The sequence below is a fragment of the Alexandromys fortis genome, unplaced genomic scaffold, assembly GCF_014885135.2.
Source record: "Alexandromys fortis isolate MF-2015 unplaced genomic scaffold, M_Fortis_MF-2015_v1.1 scaffold_197, whole genome shotgun sequence".
NCBI lineage: Eukaryota > Metazoa > Chordata > Mammalia > Rodentia > Cricetidae > Alexandromys > Alexandromys fortis.
The window spans coordinates 2,271,947-2,290,995 of record NW_026068072.1 but is presented as its reverse complement, the minus strand read 5'-3'; the positions used below and the strand labels follow the sequence as shown (position 1 = coordinate 2,290,995).

Below are 19,049 nucleotides of genomic sequence, written 5' to 3'. Positions count from 1 at the left end.
TAAGAGTGGGTGTTTATAAATACACAAGAGGGGTCTTTGACAATGACCAGAGACGGTTTTTCCCAAGTTCTGGTAGCAGTAAAAGAATTGTAAGCACGATGCTGCTGATTGCGAAAGCAGATCATGTGATGTGACAGACTCGCTCCAGTCAGAAGGAAATGTTGCAGAAAAAGCTCCGAATCAGCATATATACAAAGTTTGATACAAGGTCAGAGATTTAGTAAGATGTTGTTCCCAAAATCATTCACTAAGGAGAGGAGAGGTCAGACTTCATGCTTGACGGCAACAGCAGCACCTAGCAGTGTCAAGCATCTATCCCGCACCCCAAAGGGTTAAAAAGCAGTATTTCAAAATTTCAAGAACCACATATGCAAACTTTAAAAACCACTATCTTGAAAACAGGTGCACACGGATTTTACAAGGTTAGTTTGATCTTGAACAAACACTACAAGGAAAGAAAGTTGTAAATATCATGATTTCAGTTTTGAAAAATACCTAAAGTGTCATCATCCAAATGGACAAATGCTAGCAGTCTGGTGACTCGGGGGCAAACAAGGGATCACTGATCTTCCAGAGGACCCAGCTTCAGTTCCCAGCACCCACATGGTGGCTCACAACCACTTTAATTCAACACTGGGGTATCCAACGCCCCCTTCTGGTTTCCTCAGGCACGACACTTATTTGTATATTCCAACACAGGACTTACACACACACATAATAATAATAATAATAATAATAATAATAATAATAATAAATCATTAAAAATCAGATGACTAGGTAAATCAGTGTGGGAGAAAGATTGGGAGACCCTGCATTTCTGTCTGGGCAGAGCCGACAGAGTGGAGTTCTCCGCTGAGCAGCAGGAAGTGAGAGCTGACAGTTTTCCAGATCTGGAAATGGGTGAAGATCATTTAACCAGACAGGAATTACTGATAGCACACACACTGGAGATAGTCACATGAGTAATTCTTAGTGGCATTCACACAAGAAAAGCGCATTTCCTGATATGTCCGCATGCAGCCCCGGCCAGAGGCCAGTGGGTAAGCTGGAGGGGAACCAGCAACACGTTTCTTTTGGAAACAGTTGAGATTTTTCCTTGCCCCCAAAGGCAAAAGTGTTCTCATTTCCAAATTGTAAGATCATCAATGTAGGAAAAGATAAAATAATTGACAGGTAAAACATGGAAACACGGGGTTCGTTGAGTTTGCTAGATACAAGGCTGATGTTGTGGAGGTGTCTCACGGGCCTGAAGGCAGCTTAATAAAAATCAAAACACAGAAAATATACTGGCCATAAATCTGAGGAAACCAAGAGTTTGCTAGGAATGAATCTAATTAAAATGCTTGTGAGCTGTACGGTTAAGAAATAAACACTGTAATAAATAGAGTCAGGATGGGGCTGTGGACAAGAACACAGTGTGCTAACAGGGGCTGTCAGTTGTCTCCAGTCTGACCTGCAACGCAGCCATTCCGATGGATCAAGTGACCTCTGGAATCCCTTTCCTTACGTTTTTAAATTTACTTATTGTTATTTTATGTGTATGTGTGCTTGCCTACATATATGTTTGCATATCATTTGTGCATGCCTGGTAACCACAGAGGCCAGAAGGGGGCTTTGGATACCCTGGAGGTAGAATTAGAGACAGTTGTGGCCACCGTGTAGGTTCTGGGAATAAAACTTGGGTCTTCTGCAAAAACAGCAAGTGTTCTCCAGGCTTGAAATCTTTTCCTGTCGGGTTTCTGTGTGTGGCACATGGGGTCCTATGTGGGCTAGGCCAGTCCTCTATCACTCATCGACATCCCAGCCTGCATCTTAAGGTCACTGGAGACTCAGGAGGACAAGATTATTTTCAAAGACAAGCAAAATATGATGCCCTGTATTCTAGTTTCTTTCCTGCTGCAGTGATAAAAACACTTGGTGAAGGAAGGGTGTGTGTGTGTGTGTGTGTGTGTGTGTGTGTGTGTGTGTGTGTATGTGTAAATGGCTTACACTTCCAGGTTACAGTTCACCATTAAGGGAAGTCAGAGGAGGAACATAAGCAAGAATTTGAAGCAGAGACCCTGGAGGATGCTGTTTGCCATGGTTTGCTAGCTTCTTTATATGGCCCAAGCCCACCTGTCTAGGGACTGGCACCACCCACAGTGGGCGGAGTCCTCCTACATCAATTGCCCACATTCAGACCCACAGGCCAACCTGATCTAGGTAATCCCTCAGTCATAATTCCTTCCTAAGGTGACTTGAGCTGCATAAAATTGATGGTAAAAGCCATTGAGAACACTGTAATTTATCGAAAGCTAATCAGGAGGACCAGATAGTGCAGAGGCAGAGAGGAGCATGGAGCAAATAGAATGGGGACCTGCACATACCCATGGCACGAGGGATGGCGAAAAGATGAAGGTTAGACACAGCAGAAAAAGATAGGTATTGACTTCATACCACACACCCATGTAAGATGAATTAAAACCTAATCATAACATAAAAGCAAATTTAGAGCTTTAAGACATATGGTAAAATGTGAACTGAAGTTGATGAAAGCAGATCTCAAGGAGAAAAGCATAAGCTATAAATGTGGTTAATTTGGCTGCATTAAAGACTCGGTTAGCTGAGGGCTGTTATTAGACAAAGGTGGGGATTATCCACAGGCAGAGTCACTGAAACATGTATTATCAGAAACTAATTAGCATTTATACGCAGATCATGAATGATTCCCAGAAAATACAGAAGCCAGTCGTCATGACTGGATGAGTCCTGGAGAGGAGACCACACAGTTCCCCAGGGACAAGGGACCTGCAGCACTGGCTTCCGGAAGTTACGGTACACACTCTGGCTAGGCCACATCTGTGGGGTGTGGAAAGGCAGATCCTCCCCAGGAGCTCTTTTCTCTCAGTCACACACCCTGGAGACGATGCTACTCCCACAGATGGTAAGCCACGAGTGAGGATAAGGCTGTGGTTTGTTTCTGAAGAGGCAGACACAGGGCTCACACAGACAGAAAAGGTTTACTGAGGTCAGAACAATAGTGAGGCCATTGGATTCCAGTTGGAGGAAACCTCTGTGTACTACACTCAAAACCAGCATGGGAGGGACAAGGGCCAGTGTCAAGCTTTCTTCGGTGGGAGCAAAAGACAAGGGAGGGCGATGTGGAGGGAGATTAGGAAAGAGACCTCCGGATGGCTGGGAAGCATTGTGTCCCTATCAGGTGGTCAACAACGAGGCAGTGTTTTGTTTGTGTGACCCCTGTGACCGCACACACACCACCCACGTGTGTGCCTGCTTTTCTGTAGGTTTAACAAAGATCACAGGTGGTGGTATTTTTGTTTGTGCTGTAGCAAATCAAGTTTGTCTGAAGATCAGAGTGCAGAGCTAGCTACTAGTTAGCCACAGCGGCCTGACACTGGTGACTCACACACCTTTAATCCCAGCACTCAAGAGGTAGAGGCAGGTGGATCCCTGTGAGTTCAAGGTCACCCTGGGCTACACAAGATTGATCCAGTCTAAAAGAGAAACAGAGCCAGGCGGTGGTGGCTCACAATCCTTTAATCCCAACACTAGAGAGGTGGAGACAGGAAGGGATAGGGCTGGGCTGAGAGAGGTGGGAGGTGGGAGAAGACAGGGGCTCATTGAAGTCAGTCTGAGGATTCCGTCTGAGGACTTGTAGAGACAGGCTACCCCATTTGGTTTGAGGATTTCACAGAGGTAAGAACTGGTAGCTGGCTGCTTTGTTCCTCTGATCTTTCAGCTTTCAGCCCCTAATATCTGAGTCTGAGTTTTTATTACTAAGACCCATTAGAATTCATGCTACATCACAAAACATCAACACGACGTCAGCGTCATAGCTGGGATGTGAAGTGGTTCTGGAGGCTCAGGTGCGAGGCTCAGGTGCAGAAGGCCTATCTCCTGCTGCTGGTGTATCTCAGACGTGGTCTGGTCCTGGTATGCTAGCCTCCACCACTGGTTCTCCCTAAGTGTCACCTAGTAGAAGGATCTGGCTGGAGGAAGTGGTCTACTGCGGGAAGGGGGCGTCCTGGAGGTCTCGTCTATATCCCCTTTTGTCTCTCGTGGTCCTGGCTGCCCTGTTTGGAGCCCATTGCTTCACCTCATGTCCCCTCCAAAATGTTCTTCCTCAGCACATGGGCCTAAACCCAAGGGGACCTGACAAGAGCTCTCAACCGCAGCTTGGTGCTGAAATATAGCCTTCCTCCTACTGCCCAGCTTGTCACAGTAGCTGGGGCAGCTCTGAAATCAGAACGGCTTTGAGCTCTGCTGGCTGCTGTGGACAGTGGTGGAGGGAGATGGGGAGAGTGATGTGTCTAGGGACACTTGGAAAGGTCTGTAGGCTTCTCTAATTGGCATATTGGGAAGGGTGCTGAAGGCAGCTCGTGGTGACCAGAGTGCTCAGCATCCCACAATATAAGACTGTCCCCACCACAAGAAACATTGTTTTCAGAATGCCTTAGAGCTATTCCAAGGACCCCAGGACAGTGACTGATCCAGGCCTGGGGAATTCTACTGCTCCACGTGCTTAGACCAATTAATAAGCTCACCTAAATGCAGAGGTGGAAGACACATCTGCCTGACTCCTGGTCTGGCTACTTTCCTGGAAAATCTTGTCCCTACAAGGTTTGCTGTGGTCGTAGTGGCCATCCATACCCACCCTGATAGGGCAAGAGTTGTCCACAGTTCACAGCCAGTAGCCACTGAAGATCACACAGCTTCATCTGCCCACCCACCCGGGGCCCTTCTGTTTACTCCTTGGTGTGTTCTAAGAACTCTGTTGGTCACCATCGAAGATCGCACAGCTTCATCTGCCCACCCACCTGGGGCCATTCTCTTTACCCCTTGGTATGTTCTAAGAACTCTGTCGGTCACCATTCTGGAGATTTTTGATGGGCCAGTGAATGGAGGCAGGAAGGATGGATGGAGAACAGCTTTGGGAACACAGGGAAGAAGAGGCTCTCCCTGCGGCTGGTCTTCTCATGCACCTATCCATCTCACTGAACCAAGAAGTGGGTTTTGATTCCCCTCAGATGTCCCCACTGTGTGTACCTTACCTGGTCACACAGGGTTCCAATCAAGCCTTCCAAATCACGCTTCTCATGCAGAGCCACCTGCTTTTCCTCATATTCCTGCTCCAGTTGCATCTCTAGCTGACGGAGCTGTTGGCACAGGAACAGAGGTGAGCATCCTTGAATGAGCCCCTGGGCGGAAAGAGTCCTGGCTAGGGTTCTGGGAGGAGGGAACCTGGAGCCTGTGGCCATACTCTAAGGGAGGCTGCCTAGTAAATGAGAGGGGTGTGTCTGTGAGAAAGCCTAGGAACCTAAAAGCTTGGGACCTAGTCAAGTAAAGGAAAAGCTGGCCAGATTGGGGGGCTCTGTACTCCACACTATGAAGTTTATAGTTATGGCTACTGCTTGGGTGTTTTCTAATCTTAGCATGTTAAGTGTGTGTGTGTGTGTGTGTGTGTGTGTGTGTGTGCGTGTGCATGCATGCATAAGGATATATATTGACCTATGTGTGCACATGTAAAGACCAGAGTTTGATGTTTGGTATTTTCTTTTATCATTCTGTTCTTCATGTTATATTTTTGGGACACTGTCTCTCAAGGAATCTTGGGCCTGCCCATTGACTAGACTGACTGGACCTGTGAGCTCTCAGAATCCTCCTGTGTCTGTCCCCCAGAGCTGGAGTCCCCGAGACTCCACTCACACTCAGCTTCATACAGTGGGCGGGGATATCCAAACCCAGGTTGCCATGCATGTGTGGCATGTACCTTAACCCCTGAGCCGTCTCCTCTCCCCCAGCACCCTGAACTCTCAAGGCCGTGGATCACCTGGCAGCCAGGCTGTTAAGGTGCACATGGGTCTCCCTGGCCTTCTATTATGATGAGCTGAAAGAGACACCAACCTAGGCACGCAGGAAGGTACTTGGTGTTATGGGCTGTGTGAGTTCCCTCTAACCTCCAGTGGGATGGGATTCAGAATGGGCTGTTGGGAGGGTTAAGGTCAGAGGAGGCTATGGGGGTGGGGCCCAAACAGGGTTAGCACTCTTAAAAAGAAAGACACCAGAGAACTGAAATCACTCTTTCTCCCTCTCCTTCTCTCCATTAAGAATACAATAAGAGGCTGCCATCTACAAGACAGCATCACCGGGACCTCTTGTGCCAGCACTGGGCCCGGGGTCAGTAAGTAGAGACTACCCTCACGGAAGCCCCAGGCTACCGCGCTCTCCCCAACTAGGAGATCTGTGAACAGCACTTCATTTAATTTGCGGCTCACTCAGAGTCCTCAGCTAGAACCCAACAAACAGGGCGTCCTGTACTGGAGTGCCCAGCAGGAGCTGCTGACTCTCCACAAGTCTCTTTCACAGGTGGGATCCCATCCCCTCTGTCCTCCACTTGTGCCTGGAGCCATCTGTAGCCCTGGCACTCCTGAAAGGGGTTCGTGTCCCTTCTGCCACCACACACCCACAGCATCCCCTCAGGTCTAACTGTTCCTTGCTGTGGAGAGGGACACTGAAGAGGGTTGCCAGTCAAAAGGAAGCTGCTCTCAGTGTCTGTCATGAGGAGAACAAGGCTTCCACCTGCCTTCAATAATTTGTCCATGAAAAGCTGAGTTAGAAATAGTCTGGGTCCGCAAGATGGCTCAGCAGGAGATGCTCAGCCGCCCGAGTTCAATCTCCAGGACTGAACTCGCATAGAGAGAGAACTGACTCTCACATGGTGTCCTACAACTTCCACACATATACATGGCATGCATGTCTACACATGTGTGCATGCAACCACGCGTGCGCACGTGCACATACACTAAATAAATAAATAGTGTCAGTGTAAAAGGCCCAAAAGAAATATATTGTCGTGCTCTTGTCTGCTTCCAAAAGATAAGAGTGAAAAGTTGCTCAGAAAGATACCCCGTCATAAAATATCTGGGTCAAACACATCCCGGGAAAGTGTGAAGACTGTTTCCCTGTGGCCCTAAGTGTGATGAAGGATGGGAGGAGGAGGGAAAGGGTGCTAAAACTCCACTGTTGAAGGAAGGGATTCACCAATTCCTCATCCAAATGAGAGCCTATGGGCCATCACAGCAGAAATGAAATTGGCCAAATGTTCAGCAACAGGGACAGAGCGTAGGTGAGGACACTGGCGGCAGACTGTATTAAAGTGTCAAGTGACAAGGGCTGACGAGTGCGGAGTGGGTGGAGGCGGTACAGCCGCCTTCGGGGAAGGCTGTCTCCATGGTCGTGCATGTGCACTGGCGATGGTGAAGGAGATAATGGACTGACCGGGACAGCAGTGACCCGGTTCTCAGGTGCAGAACACTGAGGAACATGAGCAAAAAGTGTGGGTCAAATGTAGGGACACAGGGCAGGGCCACTAGAGAAGCCCAGTGCTGCTCCCTGCACCCACAGCCTGTCATGTGGCAGAGGTTGTGTTGTGCTGAAGTTCTAGAAGCTTCTGTGATTGCACTTAATGACTTTGGACCCCAGACCCTTGAAATCCCTGAGGGAACAAAGGTCTCAGTTGGTCATAGATTGAGCATGCCTACAGATCTTAGGTTCCAGCATCCTCCCCGGTGGGACCTTGGGATGCACTCTGCCCACAGCTCACGCACCCGCTTCTGGCAGGACTGACGCACATCCTCCAGCTCTTCTTCCTGGTCCTCTCTGTCCTTCTGATGCATCTGCTTCATCCTCTCGATCTCCAACTCAAACCGCTGGCGAAGCTGGGGAAGCAATGATGGGGCACGAAGGTCCACACATGTGTCCCCAGCCCTCCACTCCACCCTTGACACCCCTGTCTCCAAGCCTCCATGCAAGCAAGGATGGAGCATGAAGATCCACACCCATGTCCCCAGCCCCCCCCCACACCACCCTTGACATCTGCATCTCCAGACCTCCACAACATCTTTGCCTTTCCTTTCTAATGTGTGCCTCAGAGTGAAGTCGCTTCCCTCCTGCCCTGAAATGGCAATAGAAACAGGCAAACACCCCAGCACGGCCTCTGCCCCTTCCCATGGTGTTACTCATCCACCACATTCTCCCACTGGGTTTAGGCACAGCCTGAGAATCCTTTTTGATGTTCCCCAAGGAACCTAAAGATCTTCTGTTTTAGAATTTTGCAACTGTTGTCTCTAATGTGGAGACAAGAGTAAGAAACAGAAGAACAGACCTGGGCTCCTAAAATGTGGGGAACCTGAAGACACTAACAGACCATGTGTGTCAGAGCCCCTGGCACAGCCCGATTAAATTAGCTCCTTCCCGCAACCTCGCACAATGGCAGGGGCTATGGAAGGATGATCCCACATGAGGGGTGGTGTGAGGAAATACAATATTTCTTGTTCATTTTTTCCAGCCTCGTGGGCACTCCTGACATCTACAATACCATTTATGTCAAGCTTATATGAGTTAACATAAAACTCCCAGGAAAAAGTGCCTTATAGAGATCAATAAATATCTGCCCGGCCTCTGGGAGGACACGTGCAAGGCTCGCTCTCTCTCTCTCTCTCTCTCTCTCTCTCTCTCTCTCTCTCTCTCTCTCTCGCTCATGTGACTGCAGCATCCTCTCAGCCTCTCTTCCCCACTAGTTTAAGTTTAGGCTGGGGAGCTGGAGGTGTGTTGTCTCCACACTTAAGGTCACAGTTCCTTTATTTTGCTTGTAACTCTCACTGGTGCTGGGAGGAATCTTCAAGAAATGATAATGGGGTTTTCACAAATGCCCCATGGCTTGTTTGTGCAAACATCACCCGGGGCTGCTGCAAAGTGCTCTGCCAGCCTTGACGCTCCCACCAGTGAGGACACTGCAATCTTCATCAATTAGACCTGAGGCTTGAGGGTTGGCAGGGTTCCCATCAAAGAAGGGAACCATCTAGAAAACCCAACACTGGCCTGGGATCCTGCGGACAATGAGCGGACTCAGGAGTCCGTCTGAGTTGCCACTCTTTAGGTATCACATGACTCTGTGACCTCTGGGCCTTTGCGGAAGCTGTCTGTCTTGCCTGGAGCTCTTGTTCAGCAGATTCTGACTGTGCCTTCAGCTCTCCATTCCTCCAGTGAGTCTGTCTCCCTCAGGCCTTCCCAAGAGTAGAACAACACACTCAAGGTGCTCTTGAACCCAGCAGGACTCTGAGCTTTGGGGAGGCAGAGAGCACCAGGTGCCAGATTTGCTCCTCCAAAACCAACAAGGAAAGCGCGCTGGGCCCTTGTGAGCATGGGAGACCCTCCAGACCCTGATTCTGCACTGCTCATGTTTGTGTCTCCCACCCATGAGGCCTCAGCCTGTGAAATGGCACCCGGCACGTGTTCCCACCGTGGGAATTTAGAGCTAAGCACTGGAACTTCCCTCTCCTTGAAAAGATGGGAGGCTTTTACACCACAAACAGAAAAACACAAGGCCCATACTCTCTGTATCTCAAAAAACCAGGAATGCTAACACTGCCGCTATTGTATACGGACATGAGTTTTCTGTGCCATTGTCCCCCTCTCTCCTCCATGTCTATTTCTGGATGGGGGACTATTTTGAGGTGGGTGGGAGCAGGGTCTGTTATTGTATCCCACACTGACCTCAGACTCTCTGTGTAGCCCAGGCTGGTATGGAACTCGTGGTATTCCTTCTGTCTCAGACCCCAAGAATTTAGGGACAGGTGTTAGCCACCACACTGGCTCTTAGCATCTACTTTAACTTGTGCTTTTTTGGTTTGCATTGCTGTATTTAGACTTTTTCTGTTGCTATGCATGTGTCTCCTAACTGCTTCAAGCCCCGTGGATCAGCATGTACCAAGACACCAGGTGCCTTCTTAGGACACTGGAGTCGCCTGCTCCCGCAGTCACTGCATGGTCTCTAGAGCTTAGAATGCTCGTCTTCCTACGTCTGTGCCCGAAGTAGACGTTTGAGCCACTGTGGTCTGAGGACTCCAGTTCAAATCCCACCCCACCCCCTGACTTTAGGCCTCAGCTTCCACATCCATGGAAGGCATGATCTTCCAATGTCCTATGAGATTCTTGTAAAGTATTACAAGAGGAGGCCAGGCAGAGCGCAGGGCTGAGTCTCATACACAGACAGTGATCGATAATGCTGGATACTTGGTCACTAGTCATGTGTGAGCATCAACAGTTACACTTGGTGTCATCCTTGACTATAGGCAGAGGCACTGAGAAGAAAGTGGGACCAACCAGTCAATCAGAAAATCTTTTCTGTTGGGGAACTTGTATCTTAATTGGGGAGGGCACTGCAAAGTGTGCCGTCTGGCTAGGTGTGGCCATTACCAAGAATAGGCAACAGCAAGGGACAGCCATGAGGCAGGACTCCTGCAAGGGGCTGACTTCTCTGAGGTTCTCGAGGGGATGCTGAGGAACAGCAGTGAGGTGGCTCTGTGGAAGAACCTGGCCCAGGGCAGAGCATTCCCCAGACAGGGAGGGTCTCTTTACCTGCTCCAGCTGCTTAATGGTGTTTTCCTGCTGGCTGTGGACCTTCTCTTGCTCAAGGGCGCTGGACTCCAGCTCCCAGACCCTCTCTTTCAGGCTGGCCACGCCTTGCTCCCCCACAGAGGCACAGTTCAGCAGCTCCTGCTTCTGACCCTGCAGCCTTTCCACCTCCTGCTTCAGCTTTGAGGCTTCCTTCTCCTTTTGCTACAAGAAAAGGGGCAGAGGGATTGATGGAGATGCATGGCCACATGACCTCTCCCAGAAGGTCTCTACCCTCTGCTAACAAGCGTAGTTGTATGCCACACTCAAAACCGTTAGATAAGGCTTCCCCGTGCAGCACATGCTGACTTCATCCTCAGGATCCTCCTGCCCCAGGTTTTCCAGGTTTGAGATGACTACCCATATGGTAGTCATCTCTTGGCCTTTCTCCATTCTTGGCCCCTCACAACATTCCTGGAGACACCAGTATGGTTACTCTTTGAGAAGGCTCAGGGGAACACTGGTGAATGGAGGAGGAGGGAGGGCTTTTCTGGAGCTGGATCTCAGGGCTTGTCAGGGAAATATTCTTTTTGTCCTGTTGGAAAAGGAAGCCTGGCACCATGCTAACCCTCAACTGGGGCCAGGCTGAGGCATTAAGGAGGCGGAGGGCCCAGAAGTAACCGTCCAATAAGGAAGCAGATCCAGGGCAAAGTCTGCAGGCTTTCTCATAAAGAGGACAACGGCTAGCCTAAGAGTGCACAGCTCATCCTGGGGGGTCATAAGGAGCCAAGGAAGGAGAAGGAGCAGCTGATATCACAAACTCCCTCTGTATCAGAGACTGTCTGGGGCAGGCCGTGACTCCTGGATGAGGTCATGACTGAGCCAGATTTATTTTCTGCTGATCCCCTAGGACCTCCCAGGTAGCACCTGGGACTGGAGCACAGTGTGTGGGCATCATGAGGGCATGCTGAGAACAGTGGTGCCTGGTGGACCATGGCACCCACTCAGGGCCTTTCCTCTATCCACCACAACAGTGCATGCTGGGGATTCTAGAGGGTCCAGAAGGGTTAGGGTTAGGCTTAGGGTTGCGTCAGTCCCCGCTGCTCACCTCCAGCTGCTGCTGTAGCTGGCCCAGCTCCCAGCGAACTCCACTGTTCTCCTGGCTCACTTTCTCCCTGAGAGTCTTCTCAAACATGGACTCCCCCAGTGCCTGGGCCAGCTGCAAGTCAAACCTGACCAAGGCAGAATGGATACATCAGGGAACTGCGGTAGGGGAAACTGAGGCAGGGTCAGGTGTGGATAGAATTGTGAGTGTACTGAGAAACGTGAGATGAGAAGGGGAACTAATGGGTTGTCCCTGTGTGAGGTTGTTGGGCAGGGGGACCTCCAGGTTGTTCCAACAACATGGAGGAAGTTTCAGGTTTCTAAAGGATTTCTATCCAAATATTGAAAACCTGATAAAAACTGAGACAAAAAATTCAAAGTATATTTAAATAAGAAGTAAATTAAAGAATACGTGTTTATACTAAAGAATTTGGACATTAGGGAAGATGAGAGAGAGGAGAGAGACAAATGAGAGGAGAGAAACAGACAGAGGAAAGATAGGGAGGGAGAGAGAGAAATAGAGATAGGAAGGAGAGAGAAAGAAAGAGAGAGAGGGAGAGAGAGAGAAGCTAATTCATCCTGTTGGACACTCCTTCCCCCTCCTGGCCAGCTATGCATGTAAGTGTCCCTGACCAATGTGCAGATGGCCATGGCTCTATTTTCCATTTCATGACACAGGGGCTAGCACCATCTGCAGATGGCATGCCAGGCCCTCACAAGCCACCTGTTCCTTAGGGAACAGGAGGTGACTTACAGGTCATCAGAAGAAGGAAGGACCTCCTGCCCTTCCACAAAGGTGGCCACCGTGGGGCTAGCCTTCTCATTTGTCCTGGCTTTCCACCTCATCAGTGGTGAGCCTCCCTCTAGAGAGCCTTGCTAGGCCACAGGGAGGGTGGCTGAGCCACACACAGGAAGCCCAATGTCCCAACAATCCTGGATCATGGACATTAGTGACAAGGACTCCCTGTGTAAGATGTCACACCGGATGTCCTTCATTGCCCCAGGCTCCCAAGAAAGCCAATCAGAGCTTTCTTTAGAAAGCTTCTGAAACAGCCCAGAAGCTTTCTGATTGGCTGTTGGTGACATCATTTCAGAGGTGCTGTCTGCTGCCCCTGAATCTAGAGGATGGTGATGATCAGGCAGTTCCAATATCCTGAACCTTGGGCTGAGGTTTCTGCAGTCACCAAAACACAGCACACGATAGCAATAGGGAGCCAAAGGAGGATACAGAACAGCAGAGGGAGGTACATGTATGAAAGAAGAAGCAGGCATTCAAAGAGGCGTGAGGGTTAAGCCCCAAATCCCACAGTGGCAGAAGTGAGCTTGAGCCAAGCTTCCCTAGCCTCATAGCCAATCTACCTGTCCATGCCCTGGGGCAGATGAGGTAAGACAGCAGGGGGAAGAGAGTGACCAGTGTTCCAGAGGAATTCTTAGCACGACACCTGAGGCCAAAGAAAGGCTTCTATAGACCCAAGCTTCTGGAACGTGTGTGCTCGCGTGCACACACACACACACACACACACACACACACACACACTCACATACACACACACACAAATGCACACATACATGCGCGTGCGCTCCTATAGACACAAACTTCTGGAACATGTGTGCGCGCGCACACACACACACACCATGGGTTTGTTTAGGCCCCAATCTCTGTAGGTGGTGCAGGGTCAGTAGGCTGACATGAGACTCACTCCGAGAGCTCCATCAGCTCATGGAATGAAGCTTTGTGACCCATGCATGGGGGTATCTATGGCAACAAGGCTCCACCACCAGATAGAACCACTCTGGACCACTTGAATGCAGAAGCCAAGATGAGGATGGAGAACTCTAATGGTGTGGAGCTGTAAATGATGGAAGCAGCTGGGCCTACAATTGAGACGACCCTAGAGAGACACACAGGCATGCCTCTGATTTCTTAACATTCTATCACTAGAGGTGCTCAGCCAAAACGTTCATTGAACCAAGATTTCAGCCACCCCATAGGCTCCCCATACCTCTACCTGGAAGCCCCCTGTGTGTGATCAGCAATTAAACATCAAAAGCTGCTTCTAAACCAATGCTAATAGTGAAGTGGAGGTCCCACAGGCAGGTGAGTTCCGAGAGAAAAGCAAGGATGAGGGATGAGGCCCTTTCCAGGGCTCACCATGCAAGTCCCTGGGGCAAGGGAATCCATAAGCCGAGTGCCCCACACCAGTGCCTCACTGTCAGAGAGATGACACCCTCAGGAGGAGGACCAAGAAGCTGGCGACTAGGAGAAAGCTGAGAGGTGCCAGTGTGTTTACCACTCAGCTTATAGCTACAGCCTGTCAGGGGCATTCTCCAGTGACCTAAGAGGCAGTCTAGGATACCCCTAAGATACCAACAGTCCCATGGCTCAGATACTTGGCACTGGACAAGGTCATATAGCAAGCAGTTGACATGAGGCCATATTCCCTGTGCAAGATGAAGGCTTGCCCTTGTCTGCGGGTGGGCATGGAAGAGAAGAGAAGAGAAGAGGAGAGGAGAGGAGGGGAGGGGAGGGGAGGGGAGGGGAGGGGAGGGGAGGAGAAGAGAAGAGAAGAGAAGAGAAGAGAAGAGAAGAGAAGAGAAGAGAAGAGAAGAGAAGAGAAGAGAGAAGAGGCCAGCCTGCCTTTGAGAGGGTGTGTTAATGAATCTGTGCAGGTCACCATTGGATAAAGATGCCACCTCAGGAAGCCCCAGATAAATGAAAGCAAGAGACAAGAGTGGAGCCAGGTGGTAGTAGCTCACACTTTAATCCCAGCATTTGGGAGGCAGAGGTGGGTGGATCTCTGAGTCTGAGGTCAGCCTTGTCTTCTGAGCAATTTCTAGGATAGCCAGGGTTACAATAGAGAAACCCTGTCTCAAAAACAAAAACAAAACAAACAAACAAACAAAAACACCAAGAGGATGGAGTGGGACCTGAAGGGATAGGGATAGGGAGAGAGAGAGAGCAAGAGAAGACAGAATCCACCATGCCGCCTATAGAATGTGACCCTGCTTGCCACTACTTGGAAATGATGCTGCTCAGAAAAGCCGTGGCTGGCTCATCTGGGACATTTATCAACATAGCATCATGGGTATTCTAAACCAACATACATCCTAAGTATTCTAGCAGAAACAGCATTGCCGCCACTCACAGCTTAGGAACGCACTACTGTGGTAACAGGCCCTGCTGGACCCCTTTACCCCCACCAGGAGGGAGTCCCAGACTGGACACAGTCAAGCTCAGGGATGGAGAGCCACAGCTGCTGGAGGGTGTGGGTGTTGGTACCAGCTTCAGCTTCTTTATTGCTTAGCCATATCAGCAATTGCACAGGAAAACGAGGGCAGTGCCCAGGCACACCATCAAAGCTGCCAACACATTTGTGTGTGAGGTCCAGGTCCCGCTGGAACTGCTTCCCACCCCCCTTTTCATTGCTGGGGATGGGCAGCTGAGTCTACTCTACTTGGAAGCACTGAGCATGTCATACTTCCCAGCACGAGGGAGAGACCTCACACCCATCTACAGATGGGCATCTGGGACCCAGAGGCATTGAATGCCCAGCTCAAACTCCCACAACTAAAAGGGAAAACAGTCAGACATGAACTGGTATGGTCTCCTGAGAGGCACAGATTCTTGCCCATCACACTAGATCACATCACTTCCCACACAAACCCCTTTGATGAAAAGAGATGCTGGAGCCAGAGAAGGTGAGCGATTTCTCTGCGGTCACAAAGTCACTGGGAACAAGGCAGGCTGGGTAACAGTTCCTGGTTGGAGTCCTGAGACCCTGACAGGAATTCCACATGGGAGTTGGAATGGGGGTCTGCACTCTGTGCTCAGGGATGCCCAACAGGAGTGGGAGGGCTTTGGAAGAGAACCCAGAGGCCTCAGTGTACCCCCTCGCCCTGTGGCCCACCCTGCTGGGACATGACTCACTTCTTCTGCCTCTTCTCCAGCTCATGGTTCCTGCTCTGCTGGTTCTCCAGCAGCACTCGCGTGTCCTCCAGCTCCCAGGTGAGGTGGTGGCACTTCCTCTTCAGCTGGTGAGCCGTCTTCTTGGCCTCTTCATAAGCTCTCTGTAGATCCCCCAGCTATGGAAAGAAGGGAGTCAAAGGCTCCTGGGAATCTCCATTTCCAAGGTCAGCGCCATGTAAGGAAATGGATGCTGGGAGACAGAAGACCTTGGAGGAGTTCCTGTCAGCTCCAGGAAGCTGCTTCCCGGAGCCCCATTTTTGCCAGGAGGTAGCACAGGTCGAGCGCCAGCCTCCTGCCCCACACCTGGAATTCATTTCCCCTGCCCTACCCTGACTCCACACTTGGATCAGCAGGAGACTGGCGGATCTGTCCTCTGGAGAGACTGTGGAGGACTAGTGCATAGTCACCAAGAGGGCACTCCCAGCCAATCCGAGCAGGCATCCCAGAGGCGGCCCCTCAGGAACAGGCACCACATGGTCCCTGGTGCAGGCTGAAGCCCCAGGACTCACGCGGGGCCATGAACATCTTTCCCTGAGCACGGCTCCCCCCACAGCGTTCTAGTTTAGATCTGGGGAAGAGTGGGACTCAGCACACATGCTTTGAAGAAGTGGCCTCATTAAAAAGGCTGCTTTAAATAAGCAAAACTCTGAGTTAATGAGGCCTGTAATTCTAAATTCAGTATTTGAAGGCAAATGGGATGTTTTCTTATGTTCCGCTGCTCGGAGAAGGTTGCAGGTTTATGACTTTTTAATGTAGTGTGAATATCCCCTTCCTTGGGGAAAGCGACCCGAGCTGACTTTGTAATTTGTTGTTCCGGACCCAGGCTGCCTCCCTCTTTGTCACTCTGCGTGTGGACACCCAGGATGTCTCTGAAGACTCACAGTACTGTGTCCATCTTGGCGGTGACTGTTAAAAGCTCCGCCAGCAACACCCTGAGGGGCTTGTCATGCCTGTCTTCCACAGTGGTCTGCTGCAAACCCCTCCATAGAAGATCACAGTTTAGTGTTTTCTTACTTTAAAAATATAGTAGCAGGATCAGTCAAGAAAAGCCTCCACCCTGTGGCCCCTTCAGCAAATGGGAGGGACCGAGAAATAGATGCCTCTACTCTGCAGGGTGTATTGCAGACTCCAGGGGAATGGCGGAAGGATTCCCACCTTAGGCTGTGCTAGTCATGGCTTTGGAGAGACTGGCATCTGAGGTCTTAAGCTAGGGTGGGGGTTTGTAGACTGAAGAAGAGAGGCATCCTGCCGCAGCGCAGACAACGACCCTGGGCCGATGAAGGAGGAGCATTGGGGGAGGAAGAACTCAGGGTGGCTCGGGAAGGGGCTTGGCTGGAGGGAGGCTCAGATCTTCCAAATCTGTCCTCCTGACAATCTGAGAGGATGAGACAATCCCTTTCAGATTGAAAGGGATTGTCTCATCCTCTCAGACAGAGCTTCGTTGGCTTGGGCTTGTCTTGAACTTGCTAAGAAACCAAAGCTGGCCTCAAATGCCTGATCCTCCTGTTTCTACCTCAAGTGTGTGGGTAGCAGGCATGGGCTACTATGCCTGGCTCGGGATGGTAATTTGAAACTGACCAAGTTTCCACCATGGAACTTGGCCAATGAGGTGCACTGTGGGAGTTTGTGCCATTTGCCTTCACCCCACGGGTAGAGTGACAGCGAAATAGCAAGCGGCAAGCCAAGAGCCTGATGGTCCCATCCATCCAGAGGAGGAGGGATGGTCCATGACATTGCTACCAATGAGCTGTGCCCTCAGGAAAGAGTGGAAGTTGGGCCTGGTCATCCCTGCTCGCTGAGGAAGAAAGCTCACAAATTCAAGGCCACCCTAGACAACACAGCAAGAGGCTGTCTCGAAAGCAGTGGAAACGAAGCCAGTAATATATAGCGTCATAACAGAGTGGTTGTCCAGCACGCCCAGGGCAAGGCTGTGTTCAGTCTCCAGCACTGAGAAAGAAAGGGGTGGCGTGGGGGATTCCAGGGGTTTGGATATGCAGTTGACACATAACCCGGGCAGTAGAGGTGGTCACCAGCATCCTAAAGATGAGAGCAGTCAATGGGTCCCCACATCTCCTCAGGGACAGACAGACCCAGGAGAGGGACCCTGGGCTCAGACCCTCAGAGAGAGGCACCCAGAGAGGAGAAAAGGAATGGGATACCCCAGCCTGGTCTGTGGTAGGGATGTCTGAAGCCATGGATGAGGGAAGGAAGGATTTTCCAAGCAATCTAAGCCAGGCCTCTTTCAAGTGTATCGACAGGGATCCCTCCGTGGTGATTTGAATGCAAAGGGCCTCCACAGGCTCAGAGGGAGTGGCACTATTAGGCGGTGTGACATTGTTGGAGGAACTGTGTCACTGGGGGTGGGCTGGGAGGTTTCAAAAGCCCAAGCCAGGCATAGTCTCTCTTCCTGCTGCCACCTGTGGATCAGGATGTGGCTCTCAGCCACTGCTCCACACCATGCTCCCTGCAGTGATGATAATGGACTAAACCTCTGAAACTGTAAGCGAGTCCTCAGTTAAATCCTTTCTGTTATAAGACTTGCCTTGTCACGGTGTCTCTTCACAGAAATCTTCACAGTGAATCAGATAGCGGGACAGTCCCAAGAGTGTGCTGTAGTGACTTTAGCTACCTAAGGCCCGGGTACCAGAGATTTCCACTGGAGCCAGACCTCTGACATGGATACAGATCCAAGGGAGTTGGGCCCCCTTCCCTCCGAACACACGCTCTGCATCCCACAGGGACAGCATTTATTCCAACAGTAGAGGTCCCACTCCCTCTTTCCCCAGGACCAGACAACACAGTGGCCTCTCACAATGGAGGGGAGAAGACACCAGGTCCTGGGGCCTCAGGAGTCCTGACCCTACCTTCTCTCTCTTACCTTCTGCTCCACCTCTGCCCGGGCCTTCATCTCGGAGTCCAGCCTCTCCTCACACTGCTGAAGGCGCTTGCGCAGGAAATCATTCTCCATCTGAGCACAGTCCAAGCGCATCTGCCACTCTTCCGCTATGTGGTGGGGTCGAAGGGTGAGTGAGGCAGCAGATGCAGGGATTCCCCTCACTCCTGAGCCCTGCGCTCACCACTTCACAGGGCCCATGGCCTCTGAGCCTCAGCCTTGGCTTCAAGGTAAGAACTGAAGTCCAAGTTAGAGAAAAGGCCAGAGCTTCCTCCACGCAGCCTGCCCTGAGCACATCCAGCCGTCTAGAGTATGGACCTCACTGCTGTAAGGTCGGGTCCCTTGCACTCTGCATGGTTCCCAGTTGTTCCTCCCATAGTCTGTAAGGCAGGGAGCTCTCTGGTCATAGTGTGTTCCCAACATCATATAGAAACTTTTCAGACAGAGGGAAGGTACACGTTCTAGCTGCCAATGCACCTGGCAGAATCATGGGGCAAAGAGAGCTATGCCCCTGGCCACAGGGTAGGAGGCAGACTGTTATTGTTGATTTCTGGTTGAGTTATTAGATAAATGAATGGGTAATCACTTAATAAACTTGGCCCCAGGGTGCCCTGGGAGATGCTATATATACTAACCCCCTTGCTTTGGTTAAAAAAAAATCAAGCATTTGTTTAATTAAAACTGTTTGGC

At 50.6% G+C, this 19,049-nt stretch overlaps 1 protein-coding gene across 1 annotated transcript in view; it reads right to left on the bottom strand.

Moving 5' to 3' along the window:
* Positions 1–19,049, bottom strand: part of Myo18b (myosin XVIIIB) — a 197,146-nt gene that overhangs the window by 100,297 nt on the left and 77,800 nt on the right. Inside the window, exons 28-33 of the mRNA XM_050121133.1 lie at positions 18,345–18,469; positions 15,428–15,582; positions 11,504–11,627; positions 10,420–10,620; positions 7,608–7,718; positions 5,052–5,156 (exon numbers count right to left, since the gene is read on the bottom strand). Of these exons, the coding sequence (XP_049977090.1) occupies positions 5,052–5,156; positions 7,608–7,718; positions 10,420–10,620; positions 11,504–11,627; positions 15,428–15,582; positions 18,345–18,469 (821 nt within the window). The remainder of the gene's footprint in view (positions 1–5,051; positions 5,157–7,607; positions 7,719–10,419; positions 10,621–11,503; positions 11,628–15,427; positions 15,583–18,344; positions 18,470–19,049) is intronic.